Here is a 26,502-nt window from a genome sequence, read left to right as displayed (position 1 = left end):
ATACATCCCATTCCCAGTAGGAAAAAGAAACCCTTCCCAGTTCGGAAAGGAAAAAATGAAATTACCAGTTACGAAAACTTATAAATACAAACTTGTTATCAATTGAGTACCTCCATATTTTCCACTGTTAATTTCTTCCCTCTCTGTTTCTCTCTGTCTCGATCTCTCCACTAATTTTCTAAGATGCTGATTGCTCAGAAGCCTAGTAGGGTTGAAGACCCCAGCTTCATCTTCCCGGAGAAGCAAACTATCGGCGTGGCGGACGGCGTCTGTTGTGCCAAGACAGACGTCGACGCCGGTGACTATGCAGGGGAACAGATGATGCTGACGGAAGCGACTTTGAGTTTATTCATGTTGAAGTACGTAAACCACAATGGTATCATCAACCACAACAATAGCTATGGTCAAGAAACAAAGAGAAACCTGCACGAGATGGTTTGTGGGTCGGTGTATCTTGCCAAAGATAACAAGTTAGGCGAAGACGCTCACTTCATCTGCCCGGAGAAGCAGACTATCGGCGTGGCGGATGGCGTTGGCGGTTGGGCCAACAAAGGTATCGACGCGGGTGAGTACTCGAGGAAACTCATGAACAATGCCTTTATCGCCGTCCATAATCCGAATAACATCAACGAACAGAAAGGAAAACGAAAGGCCGCGGATATGATCGGAGCCGTTGATCCAAGAAAAGTGCTGCAGGAGGCTTATGCAAAGACCAAGGAGAAAGGCTCGTCGACCGCTTGCATCCTCAGCCTTAACAAAGAGAGCGGAGTCTTGCATGCAGTGAACGTTGGGGACAGTGGGTTCTTGCTATTTAGGAACCACAAGGTTGTGTACCAATCTCCAACTCAGCAACGCAGGTTCAACTGTCCCTATCAGTTGGGGAACAGCATCAGCAGCGACCGCCCTGATTGCGCTTGGGAGGAGTGGATTCAGACAGTCCCCGGAGACCTCCTAGTGCTTGGGACTGATGGCTTGCTGGACAACATGTTTCCAAGTGAGATTGAGAAGGTTCTTGTACAAGGTGGTGGTGGTGGTGATCTTGATCTTGATTGTGGCGCGTTGGCTTCGAGCATCGCCAATCTAGCTCTCTATAACTCGTTCGATAAGTACAACCCTAGCCCTTTTTCAGAAAACGCTAGAAAGGCTGGATTTGAGCACAATGGAGGCAAGATCGACGACATTACTGTTATTGTTGCTCAAGTTTGTGGCTTTATAGTAGACTAGCTAATAGTAATCATATGTAATTAAACCTAGTTCCACGTATGAATGAAAATTTGTTTCTTCTATTAATCAAGATATATAATTTTCTTTGTTTTGTTTCTTTATACAAGCCAAGATGTATTATGTTCTTGTGTGTTTGGAATTGGTGGTTTTACTTCTATTTTAATGCAATTAAAATTTTTTTTATTCGAAGTTTTTAGCTTTAATAATAATAAGCATTTTAATATGGGAATAATTTGGTCAATTTTATAGTTATATACAAGTCAAGTGCTTTGTTTTGGTACAAACTACAAAGCAAAGCATTTGTTTTACACTAATTTACGGTAAGAGAAAATTTAAACCCAAAATGCAGTAGATTGTAGAAGAAAATCCTAATCATCAGAACAATTCATCACACTTCATGAAAACTTAGAGAACGTAGTTTAGGAATGCTTCTTTTCTTCTGTCCAGGAAACAACCTAAGAGAGAAAATTAGGAAACCACTTTTCATTAAACCTAACTAAATGCCTGAACCGAAGGCTTTTTTGCCTGCAATAGCCACTCTTGCTGCTTCAGCATATGCTTTGTCAAAGTATTTCCAACGACTTCATCCCCGACGAACTTGGGAACTAATTCTTTTAAGGCCTCCATAACATTTTGCAATGTTTCTCTTCTCAACTCACCGTTGTCATAGATGAATTTCAAGGACTATTTGGGTGCTCTAACGACCCCGTCTGTTAGAAGAATCAAAGTGAGCAAGAATACCAAGAGAAGAAACTAGCAGTGACAGTGGATAGAGGTTAAGAGATAGCTGATGCATATGAAAATCTTCAAGTGAAATGGAAGTCGATTTGTGTACGGGTTAAATCGCCATTAGTTAGACATTGGAGTTACCTTAATACATCGTTACCACAAGAAGCAAGATCCTATGAGTTAGCACAAAGAGAAGGTGTTGAAGTTGTACTTGCCCAACATTTCAGAGAGATGAAAGGGCATTAAGAAAGAACAAAAGGCAGTGAAATTCCACAGAGTTGAAAAACCGGAGACGGAAGTCGGATGCTATCAAGCTTGACCACCCAATTACCTTCGAGCTTCCTAGCAATGGATACAGGGCTTAACAAAGCTTTGTTGGATGATTTAAATAACTTTATAAAAGGAAAGGAGTTTTACAGAAGGGTCGGCAAAGCTTGGAAGCGCGGATACTTGTAATATGTCCCTCCCGGCACAGGCAAGTCAAGCTTGATTGCAGCCATGGGTAATCACCTTAACTATGAGATCTACGAGTTGGAGCCAACAAATATTAATTCCAATTCTGACTTGCGTAAGTTGTTTTCCATACCTAACCAATCTATGATCATCTTCGAAGATATTGATAGCACAATCAAGCTGCAAAATGGGGAATCGAGGGATGAATCATGGAGGAACAGCAATAAAACTCAGGTCAGTTTACACTTTTCATTTAGAGCACGAATCTAACTTGAGCTCTAGATGAAAGATAACTTAAATTATCCCTTTAAGAAATTAATACTTATAAATATATGTGTTATCTTATTATTTCATCGACAGGTGACACTCTCTGGGCTCCTCCACTTCATAGACGGTTTTGGTCATGCTGTGGTGAAGAACGCATACCTGTCTTCACAACGAATCACAAAGAAAGGCTAGATCCTGCTCTACTGAGACCTGGCCGCATGGACATGCACATCCACATGTCATATTGCACCACTTCAGCATTCAAGCGGCTGGCATTCAATTACCATGGGATTGCCATCACAAACTCTTTGAACAGATTGAAGGGCTTATACGGGAGGTTGAAATCACAAGAGCAGAAGTTGCAGGACAGCTAATGAAGAGCAAGAATTCTCACATTTCGCTACAAGGCCTCTTCAATTTCCTTCTCGAAAAAAAAAATTCAACATAATGGAGGAGGAAAGTTAATGTAATTTTTGAAGGGCAACATGTAGAAACTCATAACTCTGTAGAAGAAAAGTCAGAAGGTAGAAGGGGAGAAAGAATTGTAGAGAGAGAAGCTGTTGAATAGAATGATCTCATTACTTACAATAGAATGTGCACATCATGTATAAATAGATACAATTAGTTATGTCACCAACTAATCTAACAAACTCTAACCATCATAACTTAACAACTAAGTAAAGTTGTATTCAGGTACATCATTAATTGGTGGTCCTATTGTATCCTTAACACACCCTCTCAAGCTAAAGTTAGGAGATCTAACTGAAAACTTGGAAGTCAACTCTCTAAACCGATTAGATGACAAAGATTTAGTGAAAATGTCTGCAAGTTCAAGAAGAGAAGCAACATGATATCTGCACACTGACTTTGCCACAGAGAACCTTTTCTCTGATATAGTGAAAGTCGATTTCAACATGTTTAGTCCTGACATGGAAAACAGGATTGAAGGCCAGTGTAATTGCACTTTTATTGTCACAGAAGATTGCAGGAGTTTTGAGAATGAGAAAGGAAATATCCTGCAAGATTTACAAATCCAACAAAGTTCTACAGTTGTATTGGCTAAAGACTTGTATTCGACCTTAGTTGAAGATCTTGCAACTGTGCATTGTTTCTTTGCACTCTAGGATATGAAGTTGGGACCAAGAAAGAAACAGTAGCCACTAGTTGATCTTCGGTCAATTGGACAACCTACCCAATCTGCATCAGACTACACAGTGAGGCATTGAGGACCTTTAGTAAACCATAGGCTTGAATCAATAGTGCCCTTCAAATATTGGAGGATCCTTTTGACTGCCTGCAAGTGAATGGTCCAAGGAGAATGCATGTACTAACATACTTGACTCACAACAAATGCCAAATCAGGTTGTGACCAGGTGAGATACTTTGAAGCCCCGACAGTTGATCTATAAAATGTAGGATCTGAGATAAGAGTACCCGAGTGATCCAATTTTGCAAAACCAACAGGAGTGGAGCAAGACTTGACACCAAGCATATCAGTTCTCTTTAACAAATCAAGAGCATATTTTGACTGGTTTAGAAACAACCCTTTAGCAAACTTGTGAACTTCAATACCCAGAAAGTAGTGAATGTCACCCAAGTCCTTCACAGGGAACATAATTTGTAACTGAGCAATAATAGATTGACATAATGAGCTAGAGCTGCCAGTAATGATGATATCATCAACATACATGATGGGGTTTGGTTTGATCAAAAAAGCCAGGGGCCTGGATCATGTAAACATCATCCTTTAAAGTACCATGTAGGAAATCATTACTTACATCAAACTGATGCACAAACCAATCATAGGAAACATCAATGGATAATAGAATTTGAATAGTTGTAGGCTTAGCAACATGACTAAAAGTATCAGAGAATTCAAGCCTCTCTTGTTGATGAAATCCTTTTGCCACTAGACGAGCCTTATATTGTTCTATTGAGCCATCTGGTTTATGTTTGACCTTGAACACCCATTTGCAACCTACCATATTTAAACCAAGATGAGAAGGAACCAAATCCTAAGTTCCAATGGATTGCAAAGCTTGAAACTCCTTCTTCATGGCTGCCAGCCAATGTGGATTCTTTGAAGCTTGCAGAAAAGTTATAGGTGTTGGAGGAAGACAAGCAAGTGAATCAACAGAAGGTGGGAGAGTATATTTGGTTGCAGTGAATACCTTTGGCTTGTGAATACTAGCTTTAGCTCTTGTAATCATTGGGTGAGAATTAGTAGGCACAAGTGTAGGTACCAAAAAGATAGGAGGTTGTGGAGTGCTTGAAGTAGTAGATGTGGATGAGGGAGAACTAGCAGATGTTGTAGAGACCAGTTTCTGTGATAAACAACCTTGACTGGCAGAATGGGAATTAGTTTTTGCATAAGGAACTGGAAGAGTCATAGTAATAGGAGAGGAACTTGTAAATGGTGCAACTGGAGAGGAGTTAGAGACTGAGAACATACCATTCTTAAAAGGAAACAGTTGTTTGTCAAAAGTTACATGCCTTGATACATAAACTTTGTTAGTCACTGGGTCAAAACATCTGTAACCACTATGATTGAGACTGTACCCTAGAAAAACACACAGTTTGCTCTTAGCACACCATCATCATTCTTGTGGCTTGAGGAAATTCTACAAAGACGCAAAAAATTCGTTAGATAGTTGCTTGTAAAAATTAAAAAATAAATAAATAAATAAAAATAAAAAATAAAAAAAGATGCGGCGCAATAGGCCCCACAACACAAAAAAGCCTTTCGGCCTCTTTTTTTTCTCCCTTACACGCACGGGCCCAAGCCCAGTGAAAAGGAAAAAAAAAACAAAAACCAGCTCAAGGCCAAGACAGCTTAGGCAGACCAAACCCAGCAACCCGCATCCCACTCTATCTCCTTATATACACGGGCCCGAGCCTAATATTCAAAGAAATAAAATAAAAAAAGAAAGGCATCAAGCCTCACGACCCAGACCGCAGCGCCCAAGCCTCTGCCAGCCGCACGCCAGGCCCGCGCAGCCAGCCGTCAGCCCAAGCCGAGCCACTACTGCGCCAAACCCACCCCACGACAGCAACTGTGTCGTGGCCTTTCAGCCACCTTTTCATACCTTCTCAACCCCTGTTGAGCCAAATTCAAGCCTTGAGGCTCCCAAAAAATTAAGAAGACAAGGAAAATTAAATTTTTCTTACCTTGAAGCGGCATGAAGACGAAGCAAGCAACAAAAGACTATCCCTTGCATGGGCAAGATGTAGAAGATTACTAGGGGAGAGGGAACAAATATCATCTAAGCTTTCTCTCTCTTGTAGGGAAAAATAAATCACTCGCCAAAGTATATTTAATAATCTACTTATGGTAGACTTAAATAGACTTTGAGAGAAATTTATTTCCCTTTCCTAAAATGATCTAATTTCCAATTAAGAAGGGAATCTACATTAAAACAAGAAACAATCCTAAGTTTCCCAAAGCAAGAAGATCTTTACAACTGTTGCCCTTTCCTGCGAGCAGCCCAACAGGTGTGGGGGTATTTGTGGAGCCAACAATAATCGAGAAAAATATGGAGGCGACATGTGGATTCTACGGTTACAAAGACAAAATTACCCTTGAGGCACACCGAAGCTTCTAAGCACGAGCAACGGAAAATCATCACTCAATCAAGGTCAAAAGTGATCAAAATAGGTATTTATTCAAAACTTATTTCATCAATCCTCGTCAAATCCTCCCCTCAAGGTAACCTCCAAATATTCATTCAAAATAAGATTAATTACCTAGATTAATTAATTTTCTAATTAATTTCCTAATTGATTGCATGATATTATGGTGACATAATATCTTGTAATTACACCCTAAAACCACTAAATGTGGCTGGTTCCCACCTCTCCAAAGGGGGCTGGCCACACCCCTATAAATATCACTCCATTTCTCCAAAAACCTAAGTTGAATCCTCTTGCAAAATTCTCTAAATTCTCCAAGCACTTTTCCCTCTAAATTCTAACTTTGGCATCAGAGGATCTTTTGCTTGCCTTCCGTTGTCTTTCCCATAAACCAGAGCAGTGCTCGCACAGACCTGAATCTTTGCTCCAATCTTAAGCAGTTCGCTTACTAGAAGAAAGCAGGAACATATATGACAATATCCCAATGCACGTAGTACAAATTTGTAAGCAATATTATCGGTTTCCCAAACATTGAACAACAAGAACGAATGTCAAAGCCAATAATACAGGGGACAGAAGTGATAACAATTTTCCTCCTCGTACTCTTTCAATACCATAAAGAATCAACTCAAGGGGAGGAAAATAAACTGAAAAAGCCCAGGGTTGCCGCCAAGTTCTTCATTGGCTACTTCACCTAATTGACGTTCTCTTTTGTTTTCAAAATTTTTTATTTTACCTTCTATCTTTTTCTTTGTTTCAAGATTTTGTTTTTTGGATCATATACTTTCTAGTTCTGCTAAATTTGCTAATCTTTATTTAATTTTTTTTTTATACAATAGATTTGTTAGATTAAATGTTAGATTAGGGAGCCGACGTTTCTTAATGTTATTTTCCTTATAAAAACGTAGGCATCAAATTTGTAAACTATGAGAGTTGAACATGAGACATTTCATTTATTACACATAAAAAGAAATATCCTAAACTACTAGGGCATACAATGTGTTTTACATTTTAAGATCCAATTGATCGTTAGAGATGATAGCTTTCATGTAAAATACTCAAATCTTCTTGTTCATTTGAAATTTGAAAAATGTATTACAAAACATTGGTATTCTCAATTTACCAAATGTTTGAAGTTTGAACAATGACTTGTCAGATTTTAGACCAGAAATCCACCGCATGCAATCCTAACATTTGTATTCTCCCCTTATCATTTTGTCATTTTTTTTGTCAAATTTTAGTTGAAAGGGAAAAAATTGCGGAAAATAACAAGTAAGTTGACTCCCTCCACGTACTTTAAGATAGAAAGTCTAACAATTACCACACGATACTAACCAACTCTAAATTCTTTCACTTATAAAAGACTCTGGTTTCCTTCAAGAAACTTAACACGAGGGGGAACACCAAACACCATATACAATAAAGAAACAAGAAATTCATAACGCCAGTCGAGGGGAAATAAAATGGCCAAGGCTTCGGGTATCGCAGCACTCTTCGTCACCTTGTCCTGCTTCTACTCTCTGGCATACGCCACCACCGGTGCCGACATCGAAACTCTATTTGTGGAGGGCAAGGTGTACTGCGACCCATGCCGCGTCCAGTTCGAGACTAGACTCAGCACACCCCTCGACGGTAAGTTGTATAGTCTAACTAGTAGTTACATAAACATGGCCGGGGCTCGTATATCAATTGGTTAATCAAAAGCATCCACCTCTGCCCTTGAAGTTCCGATTTATCCGTTCATATCAAAATTACATACATATTCGGTTTTGTCTATTCATTAGTGACTCCATATATTAGGCTTCTCAATTTTCTTATCACAAATGATCAAATGTTATTTGGTTTATGAAACGAAAGGAAGATGGTTTTATGTGAACGTTATTTGTTCCCTAATCTCAAAGCGATTTTGTCCCTCAAACTTGAAATGCTAGGTGTCTCTTTTTCTTTAAACAAACTATATTTCGGGATATGAAATTGAACTCATAACTACATAGTAAATATTCTAACCATTTGAGCTGCAAGTTCTTTCTTTAACGTAATACTATACTATCCACGCATGTGTTAAAATTAAAAATAATTGCATGCATGCAGGTGCTACGGTAGCCTTGGAGTGCAGAAGCCGTGAAAATGGTACAATGGTATACAGACTCGAAGGCAAGACCGATAAGAATGGCATCTACAGTCTGCCCGCCGACAAGAACTTTGAGGAGCAGATCTGTGAGGTGAGGACCGTGAGCAGCCCAACCGGCGATTGCGCTGACCACTTTGACATCGAGAAGGCTAGGATTTTGCTCACTCACAACAATGGTGTGAAGGCCATGGCTCGCTACGCCAACCCCCTTGGGTTCATGAAGAAGGAGAGTACACCAGAGTGTGAGGCAGTTCTTAAGGAATTGTTCCCCGAGGAGACTGAAGATCAATAAAGTATATGATCATGTATAACTGAACTCTCCGTCCTCATTACAATGTAAACTACTTAATTATATAATATTCATGGGAAGAAATTATAACCGTCCCAATATCTAATCATACACCAATTCTCTACAATTTTTTACTTTTTTGGTATTTAATTTTAGAAGAAATTAAAAAGAAAAAAAAATAACGTGGGAGTAGGAAATAGAAACACTCAATCAAACATGACCAACAATAGGAGAAATTTTTTCAGTGTGTTTGTCTATCATAATACAATTAGTTGAAAATATTTTTTTATCAAGTTTCCAACCAATATTATTGCACTTGATGTACCGGAACATATTCCTTGCACATTGAAAAATCTTTTCAATAATAGGTTTAACTTTGATATTAGTGGACTAGTTAACTTGAGCAAAAATGACTGGATGCTTTTATTTATGTTTTTGGTTTTGGTTTTTATAATTAGGATTTGTATACAAGCTTTCATGCGACTCAAATTCAAACATTTTGTTTTTTTCCTCCGCTTATTAATATACGAGAAAGATCGAACTTGTGGACGCCATTAATTAAACACTCGAATTAGGAATTTAATTGGGGGTGTTCTAGGATTTCACACTTTCTGTGCGACCGTCCGAGTTTGTTTTCTAATGTTATTTCCTTCCATTATATTATCTTCCGCTCTCTCTACATACATACATTGGTGTTGTAACAAACAAGCATTTGCTCTGCAATGTACATATATTTTGTTCACAAACATCGTAAAATATGATAACTACAAATTTGTTTACCATTAAAATACCGATCATCAATATCATTTTAGAAAAGGGACAACAGGGAAAAAAGTTTCTGATATATTCCTATCAAGTTATTATAATCACACAATTTTTTGTGTTTCTTGTCATTCGTCGCTTAGGGTTTAACTCTCGGCATTTCGCAATCAATAAAATAACTGCAGCTTAAACTTATCAATCTGCTTGAAATAGAATACAAAGCATTGCAAAAGGGAAACCACAAAGTTTGACTTCAGTCGATCCAAGCCTCAGAATTTTGCTAAATCTAGCAGTTGATCAAATCAGTGTTATTTGCCAATCAGAAAGGCCGAAGAAACTTAAGCATGTCTGTATGTTTGAACGTGAGAATAATCTTTACGAGTTTCTGTACCTTTGCATGTAAAAAGTACACAGAACTTGCATGTATATGATATGTGAATGATGTGAAGGGAAGTCGAACTTTAGTGTTTGGATAATGAGGATGTGATCGCACAAAATAAATCAAAGAAAATTAAGAAGCAAAAATGAATGAGAATGTGATCGCACCAAAAAAAAAAATTGAGTGTGCAATAATCAATCATGTTCAGTTACCAAACAGATGATGCTTGCGCCTCCTTCATGGAGCGACTTACTTGTTCTACTACTTACGATTAACGAATTTTTATCATCCGAACATCATAATTATAATCATTCATTTTATTTTATCATCATCTAAAAATCATATATGCAAAAAGTTATTCAATTTGGAGATTTTTGTCATTCTTATGCATAAAATAAATAGACGGTTCATCATGAGAATGCTACTTGTTACCAAAACTGTTAATTGGTTTAACACATAATGATGACTAAAAGATCTAGAAATTGAATGATTTTTTACAAATATGTCTTTAGATAATGATAAAGAGAATGAACATTCCAATTATGATATTCAGACAATAAAGATTCATTAATCATAAGTAAGGGACAAGTAAATCCTCATAAGAAGACACAAGCATTATCCTATTTATAATCACTCACCATAATCGTCTGCTCAACCCTTTTCCCATTGGTTCCAAATCATTTGGTTTATAAAATTTTTGTTTAGAAATTTAATCTCCTTAACAATACTCTTTTTTTAGGAGAACGGCTACCAATTAGCCAAGATGGAGTCGAAATCTTTTTTTTTTTTTTTTTTTCTTGGTCAAAAGTCCAAAATCATATACGTGAATTAAAATAATCAAATGGTGGTCGGAACATAACGAGTCCTTTAACAAAATCACCAAAATAACCATCAAAACATCCTATACTTTTGTTTATGGATCCCTATTTGACAATTTAAACTTTGAATCAAGTCGATCGATTATAAATTTTACAAGTGGTGAATTGCACGCAACCCTGTTATGTTTTAGGTTTCGTTAATGCAAATTAAGATAGAATATCACTTGTTCTAACACAACTATTTAACTACTTTCCAACCAAATGAAGAAAACAAAGAGCTTTAAAGAAAAACTCACAGTACTGTTTATTTTAACGAAAAATCACACTTTTACATTAAAAAATTAATCTTGATACTATTCACTTTACCTTTTATATTACTCTTATCATTAAAACTTTCTTATAAAAAAAGTAACTAAACTGATTATTCGTTTACAAATTTATCGGGTCCTCAAAGCAGAAAACGAAAAGGATAATAAACAAATTAAAAGGAAAAAAGATGAATAAAATAGAAGAGAATAATTTTATGAAAGAGAAAATAAAGGAGAAAGAATAATAAACAAGTCAAATCATTCCCCTTTATTTTATTTTTCAAGGAAATAAAAAACACGTAAAATATTCGGAAACCGAGTGCTTTATTTTGATTACTTCTTCGTCCTAGTGAGAGAAAGGAAGAACAGCCATCTCTCTGTCTCTGCAAAACCCTCATTGCGTAGTCTGCAATCGACCTTCGAATGGCGAACAGTAATCTTCCCCGACGAATCATCAAGGTTCGCCCTTCAATCTTCTTGGCGATCCCTCTTTTAATTTACCTCCGACCGCTCTGTATGCGTCTACCGAAACGAAAATTTAGGAAGTTTGAATTGTTTTTTTTTTTTTTTTTTTTGTGTGTGGTAATTTCATCCAATATTTTTACTGTGATATGTGCCTCAAAAGATTCGATCTTTATCATTTTTTTCATAGAATTTCGTAGCAACCAAATGGGGATTTAGGGTTTTGTTGTTTTGATTTTTGGGTAATTTTTTAACAATTTTTGCTTTTGGGTTTCTGATCCAACAGGAAACTCAACGTCTCCTCAGTGAACCTGGTAAGTGATTCATTCTTTCCCACTAATTATTTGGAGCTGGAGTTTGAAATTGTGGTTAAAGTTATTTTCAATTGTCTTGTAAAGCAATTCAAATGTGAGCTTGATAGTTTTTTTTAGGCTTTAGATGTAATATAAATGTGCTAGTTTTGTTGGGGTTTTATTTCTAAAGGGTTATTTGCGGTTTCCTTACTATGTGATGCCGTGAAATGTGATTACAGCTCCGGGAATTAGTGCTTCACCGTCAGAAGACAATATGCGATATTTCAATGTGATGATCCTTGGCCCGACACAATCTCCTTATGAAGGTATATATAACAGGACTGACTTATTTGTGGAATGCATTATCCACGAAATCCATACCTGGTTGGTTATTATTGTTTGAAATCTTTTACTTGTTTGAGTAAATTTCAGAAAAATGCATCTACAGAAGGTTTATTGTTTGAATTTTTTTTATATGCACATAAATTTATAAGTTTGAGCTCTACCTTAGGATTACAAGCGTGATGGAACTCTGATTGGGGGAATGATGACTATTTATTGTTTGGATGATTGTGTTGTTTTATGTGAAAGTGAGGTGGAACAAATTAAGGACCTTGTTGTATGTCAGAGTATTTTTGAGGAATGACTAGGAGGTTGGATCGTTTTGTTGAGCCACATAGTGGTTAGTGATCGCTGAAGGTTTTCTATCTTTGAGATTATCGTTACTCTTGTGTACGGAAAAGAGTCCATTTTCTAATGTAACAAGTGGGGTTCCCTGGGATTACATTGTGCTGAGGGGGCATAATCAATCTCCCTTACAGTTTCTTTAGGAAGTGTATATATATATAAAGTAAACAATCATCAAATGCATGCAGCTAGGCCCAGCTAGACAATGTCATGGAGCGACTAGTGATTTTTGCAATATTCCCAAGGACTAAGTACAGAAAAACAGGAATGCTTTGGATTTAGTTGCAATGGATGGCTAGGAGGAGATCATGCTACTAAGAAAGGCAGGCTAATTGAGGAGATGATGTAGTAATCATCCCTATAATTGGGGAGAGTTATATCTCACCTTGGCAAATTTGTATGTCGCTCATACTGTGGGAAAGTGTAGTCCATTTATGTACCGCCTGTCTATCTAATATGTGTTTGTTGGCCTGTTAGAGGGTTATAACATTGACGTCAAACAACTGTGTGTCAAGTACAATAAACCAAGCTAGATTATTGAAGATAGCCTTTCTAGCCAGTCACCACTCCGCTATTTTAAATATTAGCCAACCATCAATTTCAGTGTATACCACTGGAGAAAATTTCTCTTTACATTTGTGCCAAGTGACAGTATACTTTGATTTGTTTCAGCTTGAGAGAAATGATAGCCTTATTTATTCTTATATGCTGTTATATTTGCCACTTGGTTACTACAGTTTATACTCTTAGTCAGAAACATAACTATCAAATGTCAGTTTTAGGAATGTAATATGGGTTAACATGGCTCCTTTTTCTTGTTATTCCTATGGTTTCTTTTCCGTCACTTACCAACATAATTGGTAGATTTAACATCATATATTTTGTTTCTTTTCAGGAGGAGTTTTCAAGTTGGAACTGTTTTTGCCTGAAGAATATCCAATGGCTGCTCCAAAGGTACTTTGATTTGAAGTCATTTTTCAGTATTACAATCTCAAACAGCTAAAAGATTGAGGGACAGCATGAAATAAAACATTTCAATTGACAGAAGCACTTTTAATTCTTGCTTCGGATATCTGGAGTTATACCCTTATTTGATAAAATGGGTTTTATCTTCACAGTTTTTGTTCCTTGGTTGTGATGGATTTCATCATAGTTTTGTTTCATTCGTATGATTCTCTCATTGTGCAATCTGATGACACTTTATGAGGTTCCGTGCTTTTCTGTTATGTGCGGTTTTTGCCTACAGTAGCTGTATGTGTTTTGAGAACTTTTCTGAAACAGGGTAGTCTTTTAAAGCCAGGTATTCTATTTACTGATGACAAATTGTTGTTTGGTATGTGTATATATAATGCATTTGGGGTGGATCTTTAGGATCTCAGAGGCAATTCTTAATGTTGCAAAAGATAAAGAAGTTAAATAGCTGAAGTCATTTGGCTTTTATGAATAAATATTATTTTTCATTTGACGCTTTTTTGACAACTGTGAATCTTATTGTTAATGATTTATGGACTGGAATACTTTCAAATTTTATTGAATATATTGCGAGTATTGATGATGATAGAACATTAGTTAATAGTTTTGCATGGATGGTGTTTTAGATTAATAAAAAAAACATATTCTAAGAATAATTTGCATATTTTCATCTTTACTGGCAAATGTTGTCAATTGTGGCATGCTCACATAGGTGAAATTTGGTAGTGTGCGGTTGAATAGTTTGCTGGCCTTTCCCAACATGGTACCTGAAATTGTTAGACTTCCTAAGGCAACTCGTTGTCGTTGTTTATTGATTTTGCATATGTGTAAGGATGTGGATTCGGTCTTGCAGTGTAAGGCTCCAGTTTTTCTTCCTTAAGCATGCCCCTAGACGTCCGAACATTCTTTATTTTATGTTGATCAAGTAATCATTTTGTTTTTCCGTTGTATCAGGTTCGATTTCTCACCAAAATTTATCATCCTAACATTGACAAGGTAGGCTGTGCATATGGTTTTTCCCCCATTCCTCTCACTTTCAAAGGTTCCCCAAATAATTTCATGCCTTTTATGCACGGTTTTCTTAATCCAGCTGGGAAGGATATGCCTAGATATTTTGAAAGATAAGTGGAGTCCTGCTCTCCAGATTCGAACTGTACTTTTGAGGTATTATGCTTTGATATTGTCTTTGTCGTAAATCTATACCTGTTCCGTGATCAAAACAAAACCATACATCAGTTTTCAAAAAAACAAAACCATACATCAGTTTTCAAAAAAACAAAACCATACATCTGTGTGTATCACAGGGTAAAATATCACAATAACTTTTAGTGAAAGTTCATGCTCCTGTAATGTATGGTTAATTCTTTTCTTTTTCTTTTTCTTTTTTTTGTTTTTTTTTTGTTTTTTTTGGAGTCCATATCCTTTTTAAGTTAAAATTGAAACTGAATTATCGACAACATTGCTATCATTTTTTCCCTAGTATTCAGGCACTTTTAAGTGCCCCAAACCCCGATGATCCACTCTCAGAGAACATCGCAAAGCATTGGAAATCAAATGAGGCCGAAGCTGTTGAAACAGGTGTGTTGATCGCTCGCTTGTCTTACTACTGGTTTCCCCCAGCTTACCTATTATTTGAATGTCAATCAACAACGTTGAAGCTAATGCATTCTTCCTTGATCCGTGCAGCCAAGGAATGGACCCGTTTATATGCAAGCGGTGTGTAATGGCATGGTAAAGGTTCATCGTTCCTTAAAATAACATTACTGCAATGTACGCTGTTCACTGTCATTTTAAAATGGAAATTTGGATGAATTGATGTTTGGAATATTGGAAGTTTAATGTTCGCAAGCTACCGTTTGCTTCCTGATAATTGTTCCATTTCTTAAGGAAGCTTGTCTGTGAACCTGTATGATCAAGGATTATCACCGGTCTCAAACGACGACTGTGGGGTTTTTTTGAGACACTCAAGGTATGGATTTCTGTTTATCAATATTGTGAATATTTCTTTCAAATTTTCTCTCTCGTTTTCCTATGTTTGAAGTACTATTCCCTATCGGGTATGTCTGCAATTTATCGTTGTCTTTTCGGTTGCTTGGACGAGATTGGATTGGATAACTCATAAAACCTCATTGCACGTTTGATAAAATTTCACTTCTAAACCATAACGAGTAATTAGACGTGAAGGAAATTTGTCGGTCACGCGTAATCCATCTTCTAAAGTAATGTTTGTTTTCGTCATGTCTTTCTTTAACCTACTACATTTAGCAATCCAATTTAGGCGAATTCAAAGCACCAAGAGCCCGCGGATTCTAACCCTTAGAAGGAGATGAAGTTTACCATCTTTTGTATCCTTTGCCTCTCTCGTCTCATGATGTGTTATGCCAATCAAATTGGTGATTCAAATCAAATGATCGACTTTAGACATGATTCGTATTGGGCCTGGATGAAACGGACTTGATGGGCTTAAGCCAAGTGTACGTTTTGTGTTATTTGAGTTTGGGCCTCCAACATACCAAAAGGAGAAAACGAAAACAAAATTGAAAATTGTACCAAAAACCAATAAGACTAGGCGTGTACTATCCATGCACTATTTTTACTTCTTACCCATTCCTAGTAATTCTAGATCGTCGAATCGAATGAGTTGAAGAAGATTAAATGGTAAAATTTAAAATGGAGTGTGAGGGAAGTGAAAATGGGTGGATGGGTGGATAGCACCACCCCAAAACTAAGGGTTGTCCCTTGAAAATCTATCTCGTTAATATATTTGTATTTAACCGCGGTCGTTCATCATTCGTCATAAAGATTTTAATATATGCGCTCTTTTAGCAAAGTCAAAACTATTGTCACTAGATCGAGAAATTTTGTGAAAAAGGCGAGAAAGATAAAAGGGTGGCATTACAATAAATGAAACTATACAAACGAACGAAGAATGTAAGATAGATCGTACTTGGGTGTAAATGGTCAGATCGACTCTTTTATTTACTGGACGAACTCACATAGCAATCAAAACTTGAAAACATCCACAAAACGACATGGTTTTCAACCCGCAATTTTCTTGTGATTTTCCGTATTGAGTTCCACTGCGGCTGCTCATTTTACGGCCCTAATTTGTAGGGTAGGGACACGTCACAACCGTACCTCACACACAAAAGGCCAGACCGTGCACGTACCATCATCGATGCATCGTTCATTTCACTGTTTCACTTTGGATCCTTCTCCGGTCCCCTCCACTGTTCAGCCCCACGCGTGCGCCCATCTTCTCAACTTTGTTCTGGTTTTTGTTTTTCTTGTTTTGTTTCCAGCGATGTCGTTAGCACTTTAATAATAGAATACCATGTTTTTTCTTATATGACAACGTGATATTTTACTGTGTAGATATTGTAATTCCAATCGAGGATTCTCTTTATTATTTTTTAGCATCCATTTTTGAAAAAAATTTAGTCGATTTGGAGACTTTGTAGTCATCTATACGTAACAAATAGGTTCAAATTTGGGTTTAGTTTGGTATTACTTTGTTTCCACTAGAAACTGCTTCATCTTAACGTTAAGTAATAAAAAAATGTATAGTAAAACTAAAATATCTTCTTATTGCCTCTAGGCAAGAATTTTTAAAAGCTACTTCATAAAAAACGGAGTTGAGCCTTTAATGAATATTTTCAATTCATGTAATATCTTCATTGCAACTTAGTACTCCAATCTAGTGATATTTATTTTCAGTTATAAGTAAAAGTCCTAGGTTTATTTTTGTCAAAAGTGAATTCGAACCAAATTATTATGACTAGTCCATTGTGAGGTTTAGTCATCTCGCTCATTCCTTAGTTTAGATAACATTGATTGCATTTAAGAAATACCTTCACTAATTTTTTAGAAACAAAATTATTTATCTTTTTACACATGTTTTATCCATTAATTGGAGAACAAAGCGACCGTCATCACCCACCACCACCGCCATTGCCACCATCAATGTTGCTACCAACATTGCCACCGCCACTACATCCACCCTTACCACCATTGTAGTTCTACACCCCCAACCACCACACTCTACTATTGGCACTACCACCATTCCGCTATTATTCCCGCTACAATCACCACCACCACTACCTCACCACCATTACCTCCGCCACCATTGTCATCGCCACCATCCCACTACCATGTTGATTTTTATCATTATATGCAAACACCATGTCAATTGTACATTAAAATTTACCAAATGCTTTTACAATACTTTTCATACTCACAACACTTTTAAAAATACAATTTATCAAATGCTCATTTGTTTAATATAATAGCTGAAGCGTTTAGATTATGACATTTGTATAGTAAAATAATGTCATGTCTTATTAGAAAAAGAAGTAACTTCTCACACGTAAAGAGCTAAGTAATTCTAAGAATATTATCTTCACTCCCTTTATACATTCTCAATTTGTATCTGAGAAATGTTAATAGATTCTCTTAAAAGTGGAATTCTCACTTAACTTTCTGCCATCTCATTTTTTGACAGAATATTTTATGACGTTGACTCGGGATTGCTGTTAAACTGTGAGATGACAGAGTACAAGATGATCTTTTCGGAATGTGGATACACAAAAACATCCTTTGATTCTTCGTCTTTTTGTGAATTAGATTTCATTTTATTTACAAAAAAAAAATAATAATAGTAATAAATTTATGAGCACGTGAGCAAAGTGATTGGCCGGCCGTTTTGAGCGCTGGTGACGCACCGACCGGGGAGTTTGATAGTTGTGACGCACCACCGAACTGTCTCATCTACTCACTTGTCTTGTGTTATTAAACTCTTATAATTTACAACAATCATACGATATCACTGTACCAATACTGTCCCTACCACAGAAAATGGATCTTCGGATCTCTTCATCCTAATTCATCAAATCAGGAAATTTGTGCCGTTGAAAATTAATCTAACAGTTACAAACAAGAGCCCATTTTAAAAGTTATAATAACTTCAGCCGTTGGATCAATTTTCAACGGTACTAATTCCCTGATTTGATGGATTAGGAGGAAGAGATCCCGCCTACCACATTTGCCCCCTCTCACATTTCTTTTTTCTTTTTAATTTCTTCCAAAGTTTGAAATAATACTTTTTTTGTTTTAATTCTTAAGCTTTTTAATCAAAATAATCTATGAGGTTGGTGTAACTAATCACTTAATCTTAGTTAATTCTTAACTATAAAAATTGATAAAAATGGTACTAAGTTAGTCAATCGAAATTATTTTGATCATTCTGTGAAAATTTGTCAATATCCCTATTAAGTGGAAGAGTTGGTTTGACAAGATATACTTAAAAGGTGGTTACGTGGTTGGTAACATGACAATTTAACGAGAATATTGGCAAATTTTTCACAAAATGATCAAAATGATTTTCAGTGGACAAACTCAAGGATCACTTTTCTCGATTTTTATTGCAAAGTAAGGAGTTATACCAACCTTAAGGATCTTTTAATCAAAAACCTTTAAAATGCATCGCTTTCAAAACTAATTTTATCTATAATTTTTTAATTCAATGATTTTTGTTCATCTGACTTGAATTTAGAATTCTTTTGTCAACATAATTTAGGCCGAGTTCCACTAATCATCTTGCGTAACGCTTTTGTTAAAATACAGATACTTGTGCAATGTTTGATAAATGGTTGCACAAGTTTTTTCTATCCCTCACAAATCTACTTTTTCTATTTTCGTCTACCGGTTAAAAGCAATTTTAGTTATTAAAAACGCGTTTAGCATTGGCATAAGCATTCCCAAACATATCCTAAACAATTCGCTCTACAACACATTCATATTTCATATGTTTCCCTTCACCCAGAGACCTATCATGTTCCATTATTGTAATGTAACTTAATGGTCGGAAATATAACCATATTTCATTATAGTAATGTAATTTGATGGTCGAAACTGTACGTCTTTTTAAGTCATTTTAAAGACTAGCTCTTTAAAAAGAATGAATGAAATCGTCTATTATTCATTTTGAAACTGTTACAATAACTAATGAGATGAAAAGTTTCAAATTCAGAACGTATGAATAGAAACTTAATATCATATCCACTATGATATATGATCATATACTCTACTATACACTTATTTACAAGAAGGATCATCAAAAGCTGCCCTATGAACGTAGGGATGGTCCCTAATCAGAAAGGAAAAGGTTGTGTATAAAAGAAGAAATAAATTCAATTCATTGCGATTTGAGACGGCACGCAAAGACAGTCCCTAATCACAATCAGTGCCTTCCCAAACATAACAATCAATCAAAGATTGTTAGAAAGTAAAGTTGAGAAGGCAATAGGCCTACTTAGTGCGGTGGTCGCCGTCAGCGCCAGCCGCCCAACCGCCCTCGGACACACATTTGATATTAGCACCCACCACCTACCTTTTGGAATTTATAATCAGCCTGATAAGTTTAGTTGTGTATTGAGTAATTAATATGTTGCCTCTTTGGGAGGATGACTTACATATACAATGGTCCATCCTCACGTCACATTTTAGTTCAATAAACAAACTCGTTGTCATTGTAGTGTTCAGTTCTAACAATACAATAATACAATGTTGTTTACTTTTTCTTCATCTAACATTGCATTACTAAACCGGAATGTCACCTAACACTAAACAACTTGCAAATGTTCCTTAGATAAAGATAGCAGCGTCAATCCTCCACCGCAAACCTCTGCTACTCGCCCATCACGCGTATCTCTTGAGCAACGCACTTTGGTAATTGGTGGTTATTAAAGTGCATTTAGCACTATTTGATAGGATTACCATAAGGCTTTTTATGCAGGTGGCTTACTCACCCCCATTTTCCGTTCATCCAGTTTATTCGTGGGTTCTTTATCTTAGTGATAGTGGCCGATTGGCAATGGTGGCGCAACTGGCGTGGTGGAGTATGCATTCTTCCCGATCTAGGATTTTTGTTGTTATGAGCTTACTTTATTTTTTTTACTTTTCGGTGTATTTGCTTTTAGACTATACTTGTATTTGAACTATCTTTGAGCTTTTTATTTCTTGTATTAGTTTTTAATTAATGAAAGTTATCTTCGACAGAAAAAAAAAAATGATAAAGATAGCAGCAGCTGCCGACTTAAATACTCACATCCATGTCATGCAAAGCACTGTAGCACACCCCAAATATTATGTCATAATGCAAACAAATTGATATGATAATCAAATGATTAGCAACTAAGCAACCAATTAGTGGTTGGCTAAAAAGGAGGGACAAACAACAGAATCCAATAATGACAGAGCATATCTGTGTAGGCCAATTTGTTTGGCTAAACCATTGTAGTTTAAACTATTATTTTATCATAAAAAATTAATCAAAGGTCTTGCTGAATGAGAAAGAAGCATACATTTGGAGGTGTGGCGGTGAGTGTTACTAATTCACGTTTTATATTATAAGCAAATTGTAACATTAAAAAATTAATGCGCGTCGTATCAAAACTCAAGGGCATAAGATTTTGAATTAAGTCACAAATGAATCAGCTATAATAATTTAATATCAAACTTATCATTCGCGAAAATCAAATATAAAACCTTCAATTTACAAGTGAAAATATAAAAATATCACTTGACAACAGCGCTTGATGCCAATAAATATTATAATAACTTAAAACATAAACGAGAATGTTAACATCGCATGATAAAATGCAAACCGTAGCTAAAAGTTACCGTTAAGGATGGCATTTAGTCACTTTTGTGTTGCGAAAATTTCTCCACTAAAGGAGGGGAATCTGGTTGAAGAAGAAAAGGGCATTGAATTGAATAGTTTCAACGACCAAGTCCATCTAATTCTTAACAAGAAGTTAAGAACACCAACGTTCATGAAACCCCACACTTTATCCTTTCTGCAGCCAAGTCAACAATTCCCTTTAGGGAAAATCCCCCATAAACTAATCCTACAAAATCAGTTTCCTCCAACACTCAAAACATGGTTACCTAAGAACTGGTTTAGAATTGATGCGCTTTGAAAAAAAACTGCTTTTAAGAATAAGCTCATTTTTGCTGTTTCACGTTTTTAGCTTATTTTCACCCAAAACTGTAAAAATAAGCTATTTTTAAGTGTTTACCAAATATTTTTTTAAGCTTAGCTTTTTTTTATTCCTATTTTTTATAAAAACATCTCAGTACTAAAAACTTAGCCCACCTAAATTTGTACCGTACTCCAGAGTATTTTTATATCTGGAGGGTTTAGCCGTTAAATCTTTATTTAAAATACAATAATCAAAATTTAATGATTAAAAAATTTAGAATATTATATAATCCGAAACACCAATCTCACCTGAGAAGGTGCCAGGCAGTCGAGACTAGCATTAACGCTAATATGTTGATTAATACTCCCTAGAATTATTGAATTTTGTTAATTAAACTACCATGTGTCATACATCCCTAGATTGTTGAGAAACAAATGAGATAAGAGCCAGTTTGGGACTGCCTCTGAAAAAACTAAAATCGTTTTTCTACAGCTATAAGCACTTTTGACTAGGTCATAGAGGCACGTTTTGAAGAAGAGATTTTTTAGTATGGCCGATATATATAATGGTACACCACGTGTTACTATAGAAATGGTGGGATATGTATGCTAAAAAGTTAATAATTTAAAAAATAAAATTTCTCACCACTCCTATTAAAACACGTGATGTACTATTTGTATTCCCGTCACAACTAAAAATTTCTCCGTTTTGGAGAAGCACTTCCAAATGCTTCCGTCAAACACTCGGATTTTTCATAAGTTCAATGTTCTTCTATAACGAGCACTTCTAGCAGAAACGCTTGCGAGCAGAACACATACATTGACTTAACAACATGATTGGATTATTTTAGATGCAGATTCTAGGTGAGAGAGAAGATGATACAGAATAGAAACAATGTAGAGTGAGAAACAAGGAAAATATAAAATTTTTATTGTTGAATAATTGGTTTGAGAAAGAAACGACAATAATAACATATCCATCCTTCATTCACAAACTCAGTAAGCACCCACCACACATCCCAATCTCCCTCCTGATTTCCATTCTTTTTTTTGTATATATCATCACATATACATGTACAGATGATCCCCTTCTACACCCAGCAACCCTCATCTCTCTCTCTCTCTCTCTCTCTCTCTCTCTCTCTCTCTCTCTCCCCCTACCTATCTACTTCTCTCACTCTCTTTCGCTTGCTCGTTCGCTCTCTCTCTCTCTCTCTCTCTCTCTCTCTCTCTCAAATATAACTACAGGCAAATTAAACAATAGTACACAGTTTCATTTTTGTTTTCTTGGAAGTGGGGATCCAGGAACCAGGCCGGCCTACATCAGAATGAGAAATGAAAAGAGATTGAAGATACTGCAAAAGAAAATGGGAGGGAAAGAGGGGCATAGGAGAAAGGAGGAACAAAGTGGAGCCAGAGAGCAATGGGGAATGAATGAATAAATGAAAACTGAACAAGGAACACTAAGCTACCTCTCTGGGATCCACTGACACAGGCTGCTAATGACATTATTGGTGATTCCGATTATGTCACAGGTATCTGGTACCTTATATGGTGGGAGGCGGAATGGACTGGGAGTTCCTAACAAACTGGGGTGCGGGGTAGCAACAGGAAAAACTCAAAAATCTGGCTGAGGCAGAATTACAGTACAGTCATGAGTTCTAAAAGCTATAATGCCTGACCGAGTGTTCCAACATATCGCGACTGGGGCGCACCATTTCCTTCACTCGGCTACCATTTTTGTAAATCTTGAATGTTGGTAAAATCCTCACATTTTCGGTGTTCGCAACTGCTACGTTTTCTTCAATGTCAACCTATGATCCATGACCGTAATAAGTATAAAAACATTTATTCCCTTAATGTACTTTAGTAGCAATCACAGGAGCATGTAAACTTCAGTCAAACTAGTATATGATAAACATCAATCATCAATTTTACCTTGAGGAAATTTATGGACGGGTAGCGACCACAAAGCGTGTCCAGAAAAGGTGATATTTGCTTGCATTGCAAATCAGAGGCTGCTTTGAAATGGACCACAGAGACACCTGTAAATGCGATTTTTAGGCACTTGTGCACTGATGCAGGTGTACAAATTAAAAGGTGACATAAGTATAGATGGGAAGGCCTACCTGGTAAAGATATCGCAGCTCTGAACTGCTCAAGACCTAGTATTTCTTCCACTTCACGGCCAAACTTTATATTAGAAACTTCTTCCCCACGGGATTTTTTTAATGCAACTTGAGCATGAAACAATGATTCAGCAACTTCATTGTCGTCAGGAAGCAACCTCCTCAAGACCTCATAATCTTTTACAGCCTCTACCCATATTTCTAGCTGTAATACACAAAAATATAACAGACTAAATTGCATTTTTTTTAAAAGAAAATTATATGAACGGAAAAAAAAAAATGAACAGGTTTAGACATGCATTTACCTTGCTGTTTGAGGCAGCCCTTCGGAGAAGGGCTTTTGTATAATTGGGTATAATACTTAGGGCTTGGTTGCAGTCTTCAAGGGAACGCTCCCACATCCCAAGTTTAAACCAACAGGCAGCTCTATTGCAATAGAGAACAGAGTTTGAAGGATCGAGCCTCAGACCTTCTCCGTATGCTGCGCAAGCTTCTGTGAACCTTTCAGCATTGAAGAGATCATTGCCCCGGGCACGAGCTCTCATAACCAAGCGCACATTACTCAGCAGCACTGCAGCTTCAATGTTTCGGGGATCAATCTGTGCTGCTTTCTCAGCAGCAGTAACTGCATTCTCAAACCTGCAACACATCCATCATCTATTCTCACTCTCCACAAAACCCTTAACCATCTTATTTCAGATGAAGCCTAAAATCTTTAAACTCACCTTCCAAATGCCAATTCAATTTGGGCCAAGACAAAGTTAGTGTAAGCTTCAGAAAGCATCCCAAAGAACTTAGATTGTGAAAGGTTGGAATGAGTGTCTAATCTAGGTGTAGTCAATATGACTGATTCAGCATCATCAATTTGGTGGAGCTTCAAAAGTGCTTCCGCTCTACACATAGAGAGCTGTAAATTCAATTTGAACAAGTTCAGCATTTTGCTTATCTTTTCACTAAATCAAATAATACAATCCACATATACAGAACTTACAGAAACTCAGGAATCGACATTTACCTGAGGAGAAGAGTCAGCTCCAGAAGCAATGGTAGATTCGCATTCCCTCAATACACTTTTCCAATCTCCTACACGACGGGAATCTGTACATTTTTTTAGATACTTCTCTACTGCCTGCAATTTCTGTAACTCAGCTGGATCTGGCTGCAGCCCTGGAAAAGAAAGGTGCCTCCTGGAATTCTCGACCTGCCCTAACCTGCGATGGATAGGATTCTGTCAAGTAAATTTCCTGCTACATTAAGCTGGAGAGAAATATTAAAATTCAATCCACCTACAACTCCATAAAACAGCTAAAAGACTGGATCCTAAGAATGTAAAACAAAATGAGCCCAGAAAGTTTGAAACTACACCGAAAACCTCTAAGAAGCTTCCGATAAGCTTAGATGTCGAGTAATTAGCAAACTGCAATACAACTATTCACGCTTATCCAATTCAATCAATTACTAGGTTGAATCGCGGATATTGTATGCACACATTAACTCTTGTGAAAATCAACATACAACAAGGGCAAACCACAGCAGATCCAAACAACAAGCAAATAGAGCCATTCTCAACAATGTTGACCAACTATTTAACAAGATTAACACTAACCCAATTCACTAATCACATCAGTTTCAGAGAAAATAACTGAGCTTTACTGCTTTACATCCCAACAACTCACCTAAGAAACAAAGACCCCAAACGCTGGTGAGCTCTGCCATAATTGGGATCCAACCTCACGGCCTCCTCGCATTCCCTCACCGCCTCCGTCAGACGTCCTAAACCCGTCAATGCCGCCGCCCGGTTGCTCCGGTAGGCAGCATTGGCCGGAGACAATGCAATTGCCCGATCGTACAAGCTCAAAGCCTCTGCAAAATGGCCTCTTCTGTACTTCTCATTCCCAGCTCTCTTCAACTCCTCGGGATCCACACTCACCATTGTTCGCTTCAACAAGTCTCCGCCACCGCCGCTACCCCTCGAACTCACGGCGCTCGCCCTCGAACTCAGGGAACTCGCCGCTTCAGTGCCACCGCCTTTAGCAGCCTGACCGCCCCGCATTATGCTCCCATGACCGTAATTCCCCGTACCCGAACCCAAAACGTCGGTTCTGGGGCTCCGGTTAGGAACCATACCCGTTTTTAAGATTTTCCCAGATGGGCATATGTTCCCAGTGGGCAAAACACTGGGCGGCGGAGAGCTCACGGAGCTCTGACCCGAGTATATATGCGGGTGGGTGGAACACGAATCGGATCTTGTATTACCCGGTTTGAAACTGCGAGCGTTTCCGGCGGATCGGACGCTTTCGGCGGCGGTGGGACTGCTCTCGCTAGAGCCGGATAGCTCGCCGGAGTGGTTGTTAGGGGCTGAATCGGCCCTTCTGGCAACTTGGTTGGGCCCATTTCGGCCGGAAACCGATCCTGAGGAGCTGGAGCTACTACTTGTAGCAGTGGCGATGCCGCCGCTCTGGCGAGTCCGAAGAGGCGAAACGGGCGAACCCAGATCGAGTTCCCGGAAATCGGGCTTGTTGGCTTCGCAACTCAGCGAGTCACGGAATCGATCGTTGAGCGAGTCGAGGCCGAGCTGCTCCGACATGGGCTTCCCGGAATGCGACATTTCCGAAAACAAAAGTAAAGTTCGTATCTTTTTTCCGACTTCCTCTCTCTCAATCAGTAAATTTCGGTTCTTTCTCTCTGGGTCGTCGTCTTCCTCAGCAATGTGTGGGTGTGAAGCTGCTCCGAGAAGAAGAACAATGACTGCTAGCAGAAACAGACGCAGTAAACCCCACAAGCAGCAGAAGGAGAATAAGAGGTTCTGATGAAGACATTAAGGGGTAGAGAGAGACAGGCGAAGGGAAAGAGAAGCCGGGATGGGGATCTCGTGATATAAAAGAAGGAAGCAACGAATGAATGTGAAGTCCGTCCTCTGCGAGAGAGAGAGAGAGAGAGAGAGAGAGGTGAGAACTTTTTTATTGATTGTTTTTTCTCTCTTTCACC

At 37.5% G+C, this 26,502-nt stretch overlaps 4 protein-coding genes and 1 pseudogene across 6 annotated transcripts; 4 read left to right on the top strand and 1 right to left on the bottom strand.

The window, feature by feature from the left end:
• Positions 1 to 183: 183 nt before the first annotated feature.
• On the top strand, positions 184 to 1,224 carry LOC103933241 (probable protein phosphatase 2C 55). The gene has a single exon (XM_009342913.1). The coding sequence runs from the start codon at positions 184 to 186 to the stop codon at positions 1,222 to 1,224; it is 1,041 nt and encodes a 346-aa protein (XP_009341188.1).
• A 500-nt stretch (positions 1,225 to 1,724) lies between these two features.
• Positions 1,725 to 3,121, top strand: LOC103933249 (annotated as a pseudogene).
• Positions 3,122 to 7,696: 4,575 nt separating this feature from the next.
• LOC103932235 (olee1-like protein) lies at positions 7,697 to 8,813 on the top strand. Its single transcript, XM_009341795.3, has 2 exons — positions 7,697 to 7,935; positions 8,395 to 8,813. Exons 1-2 carry the CDS (start codon positions 7,767 to 7,769, stop codon positions 8,724 to 8,726), a joined length of 501 nt encoding a protein of 166 aa, XP_009340070.1. The 5' UTR covers positions 7,697 to 7,766; the 3' UTR covers positions 8,727 to 8,813.
• A 2,479-nt stretch (positions 8,814 to 11,292) lies between these two features.
• On the top strand, positions 11,293 to 15,394 carry LOC103932247 (ubiquitin-conjugating enzyme E2 35). Of its 3 annotated transcripts, none has more exons than XM_048587000.1 (9): positions 11,293 to 11,449; positions 11,739 to 11,766; positions 11,985 to 12,071; positions 13,328 to 13,386; positions 14,359 to 14,400; positions 14,495 to 14,568; positions 14,885 to 14,982; positions 15,091 to 15,135; positions 15,296 to 15,394. In XM_048587000.1, exons 1-8 carry the CDS (start codon positions 11,414 to 11,416, stop codon positions 15,126 to 15,128), a joined length of 462 nt encoding a protein of 153 aa, XP_048442957.1. In that variant the 5' UTR covers positions 11,293 to 11,413; the 3' UTR covers positions 15,129 to 15,135; positions 15,296 to 15,394. The 3 variants fall into 3 exon arrangements, with proteins under 3 accessions (XP_048442957.1, XP_048442958.1, XP_009340078.1); XM_048587001.1 differs by having other exon boundaries at positions 15,292 to 15,394; XM_009341803.3 differs by having other exon boundaries at positions 11,294 to 11,449; positions 15,091 to 15,394.
• Positions 15,395 to 22,947: 7,553 nt separating this feature from the next.
• Positions 22,948 to 26,122, bottom strand: LOC103932253 (TPR repeat-containing thioredoxin TTL1). Its single transcript, XM_009341807.3, has 7 exons — positions 25,191 to 26,122; positions 24,530 to 24,725; positions 24,240 to 24,421; positions 23,820 to 24,153; positions 23,515 to 23,719; positions 23,324 to 23,430; positions 22,948 to 23,199 (listed from the first exon to the last, which is right to left on the bottom strand). Exons 1-7 carry the CDS (start codon positions 26,120 to 26,122, stop codon positions 23,047 to 23,049), a joined length of 2,109 nt encoding a protein of 702 aa, XP_009340082.2. The 3' UTR covers positions 22,948 to 23,046.
• Positions 26,123 to 26,502: the final 380 nt, after the last annotated feature.

The sequence above is a fragment of a genome, unplaced genomic scaffold (genome assembly GCF_019419815.1).
Source record: "Pyrus x bretschneideri cultivar Hongxiangsu unplaced genomic scaffold, Pyrus_bretschneideri_v1 Contig25, whole genome shotgun sequence".
Taxonomy (NCBI): Eukaryota; Viridiplantae; Streptophyta; class Magnoliopsida; order Rosales; family Rosaceae; genus Pyrus; species Pyrus x bretschneideri.
This window is presented reverse-complemented; position numbering and strand designations above follow the sequence as displayed.

Bases quoted from the DNA above. Each gene is read 5' to 3' on its own strand.
- LOC103932235 (XM_009341795.3), top strand. From the start codon at position 7,767: ATGGCCAAGGCTTCGGGTATCGCAGCACTCTTCGTCACCTTGTCCTGC. The intron at 7,936-8,394 runs GTAAGTTGTATA...GCATGCATGCAG, and splicing joins ACTCAGCACACCCCTCGACG to GTGCTACGGTAGCCTTGGAG.
- LOC103932247 (XM_048587000.1), top strand. From the start codon at position 11,414: ATGGCGAACAGTAATCTTCCCCGACGAATCATCAAG. The intron at 12,072-13,327 runs GTATATATAACA...GTTTCTTTTCAG, and splicing joins GACACAATCTCCTTATGAAG to GAGGAGTTTTCAAGTTGGAA. The intron at 13,387-14,358 runs GTACTTTGATTT...CCGTTGTATCAG, and splicing joins ATCCAATGGCTGCTCCAAAG to GTTCGATTTCTCACCAAAAT.
- LOC103933241 (XM_009342913.1), top strand. From the start codon at position 184: ATGCTGATTGCTCAGAAGCCTAGTAGGGTTGAAGACCCCAGCTTCATC.
- LOC103932253 (XM_009341807.3), bottom strand. From the start codon at position 26,122: ATGTCGCATTCCGGGAAGCCCATGTCGGAGCAGCTCGGCCTCGACTCG. The intron at 24,726-25,190 runs GTGAGTTGTTGG...TATCCATCGCAG, and splicing joins TTGGGGTCTTTGTTTCTTAG to GTTAGGGCAGGTCGAGAATT. The intron at 24,422-24,529 runs GTAAATGTCGAT...TTGAATTTACAG, and splicing joins GAGCTGACTCTTCTCCTCAG to CTCTCTATGTGTAGAGCGGA.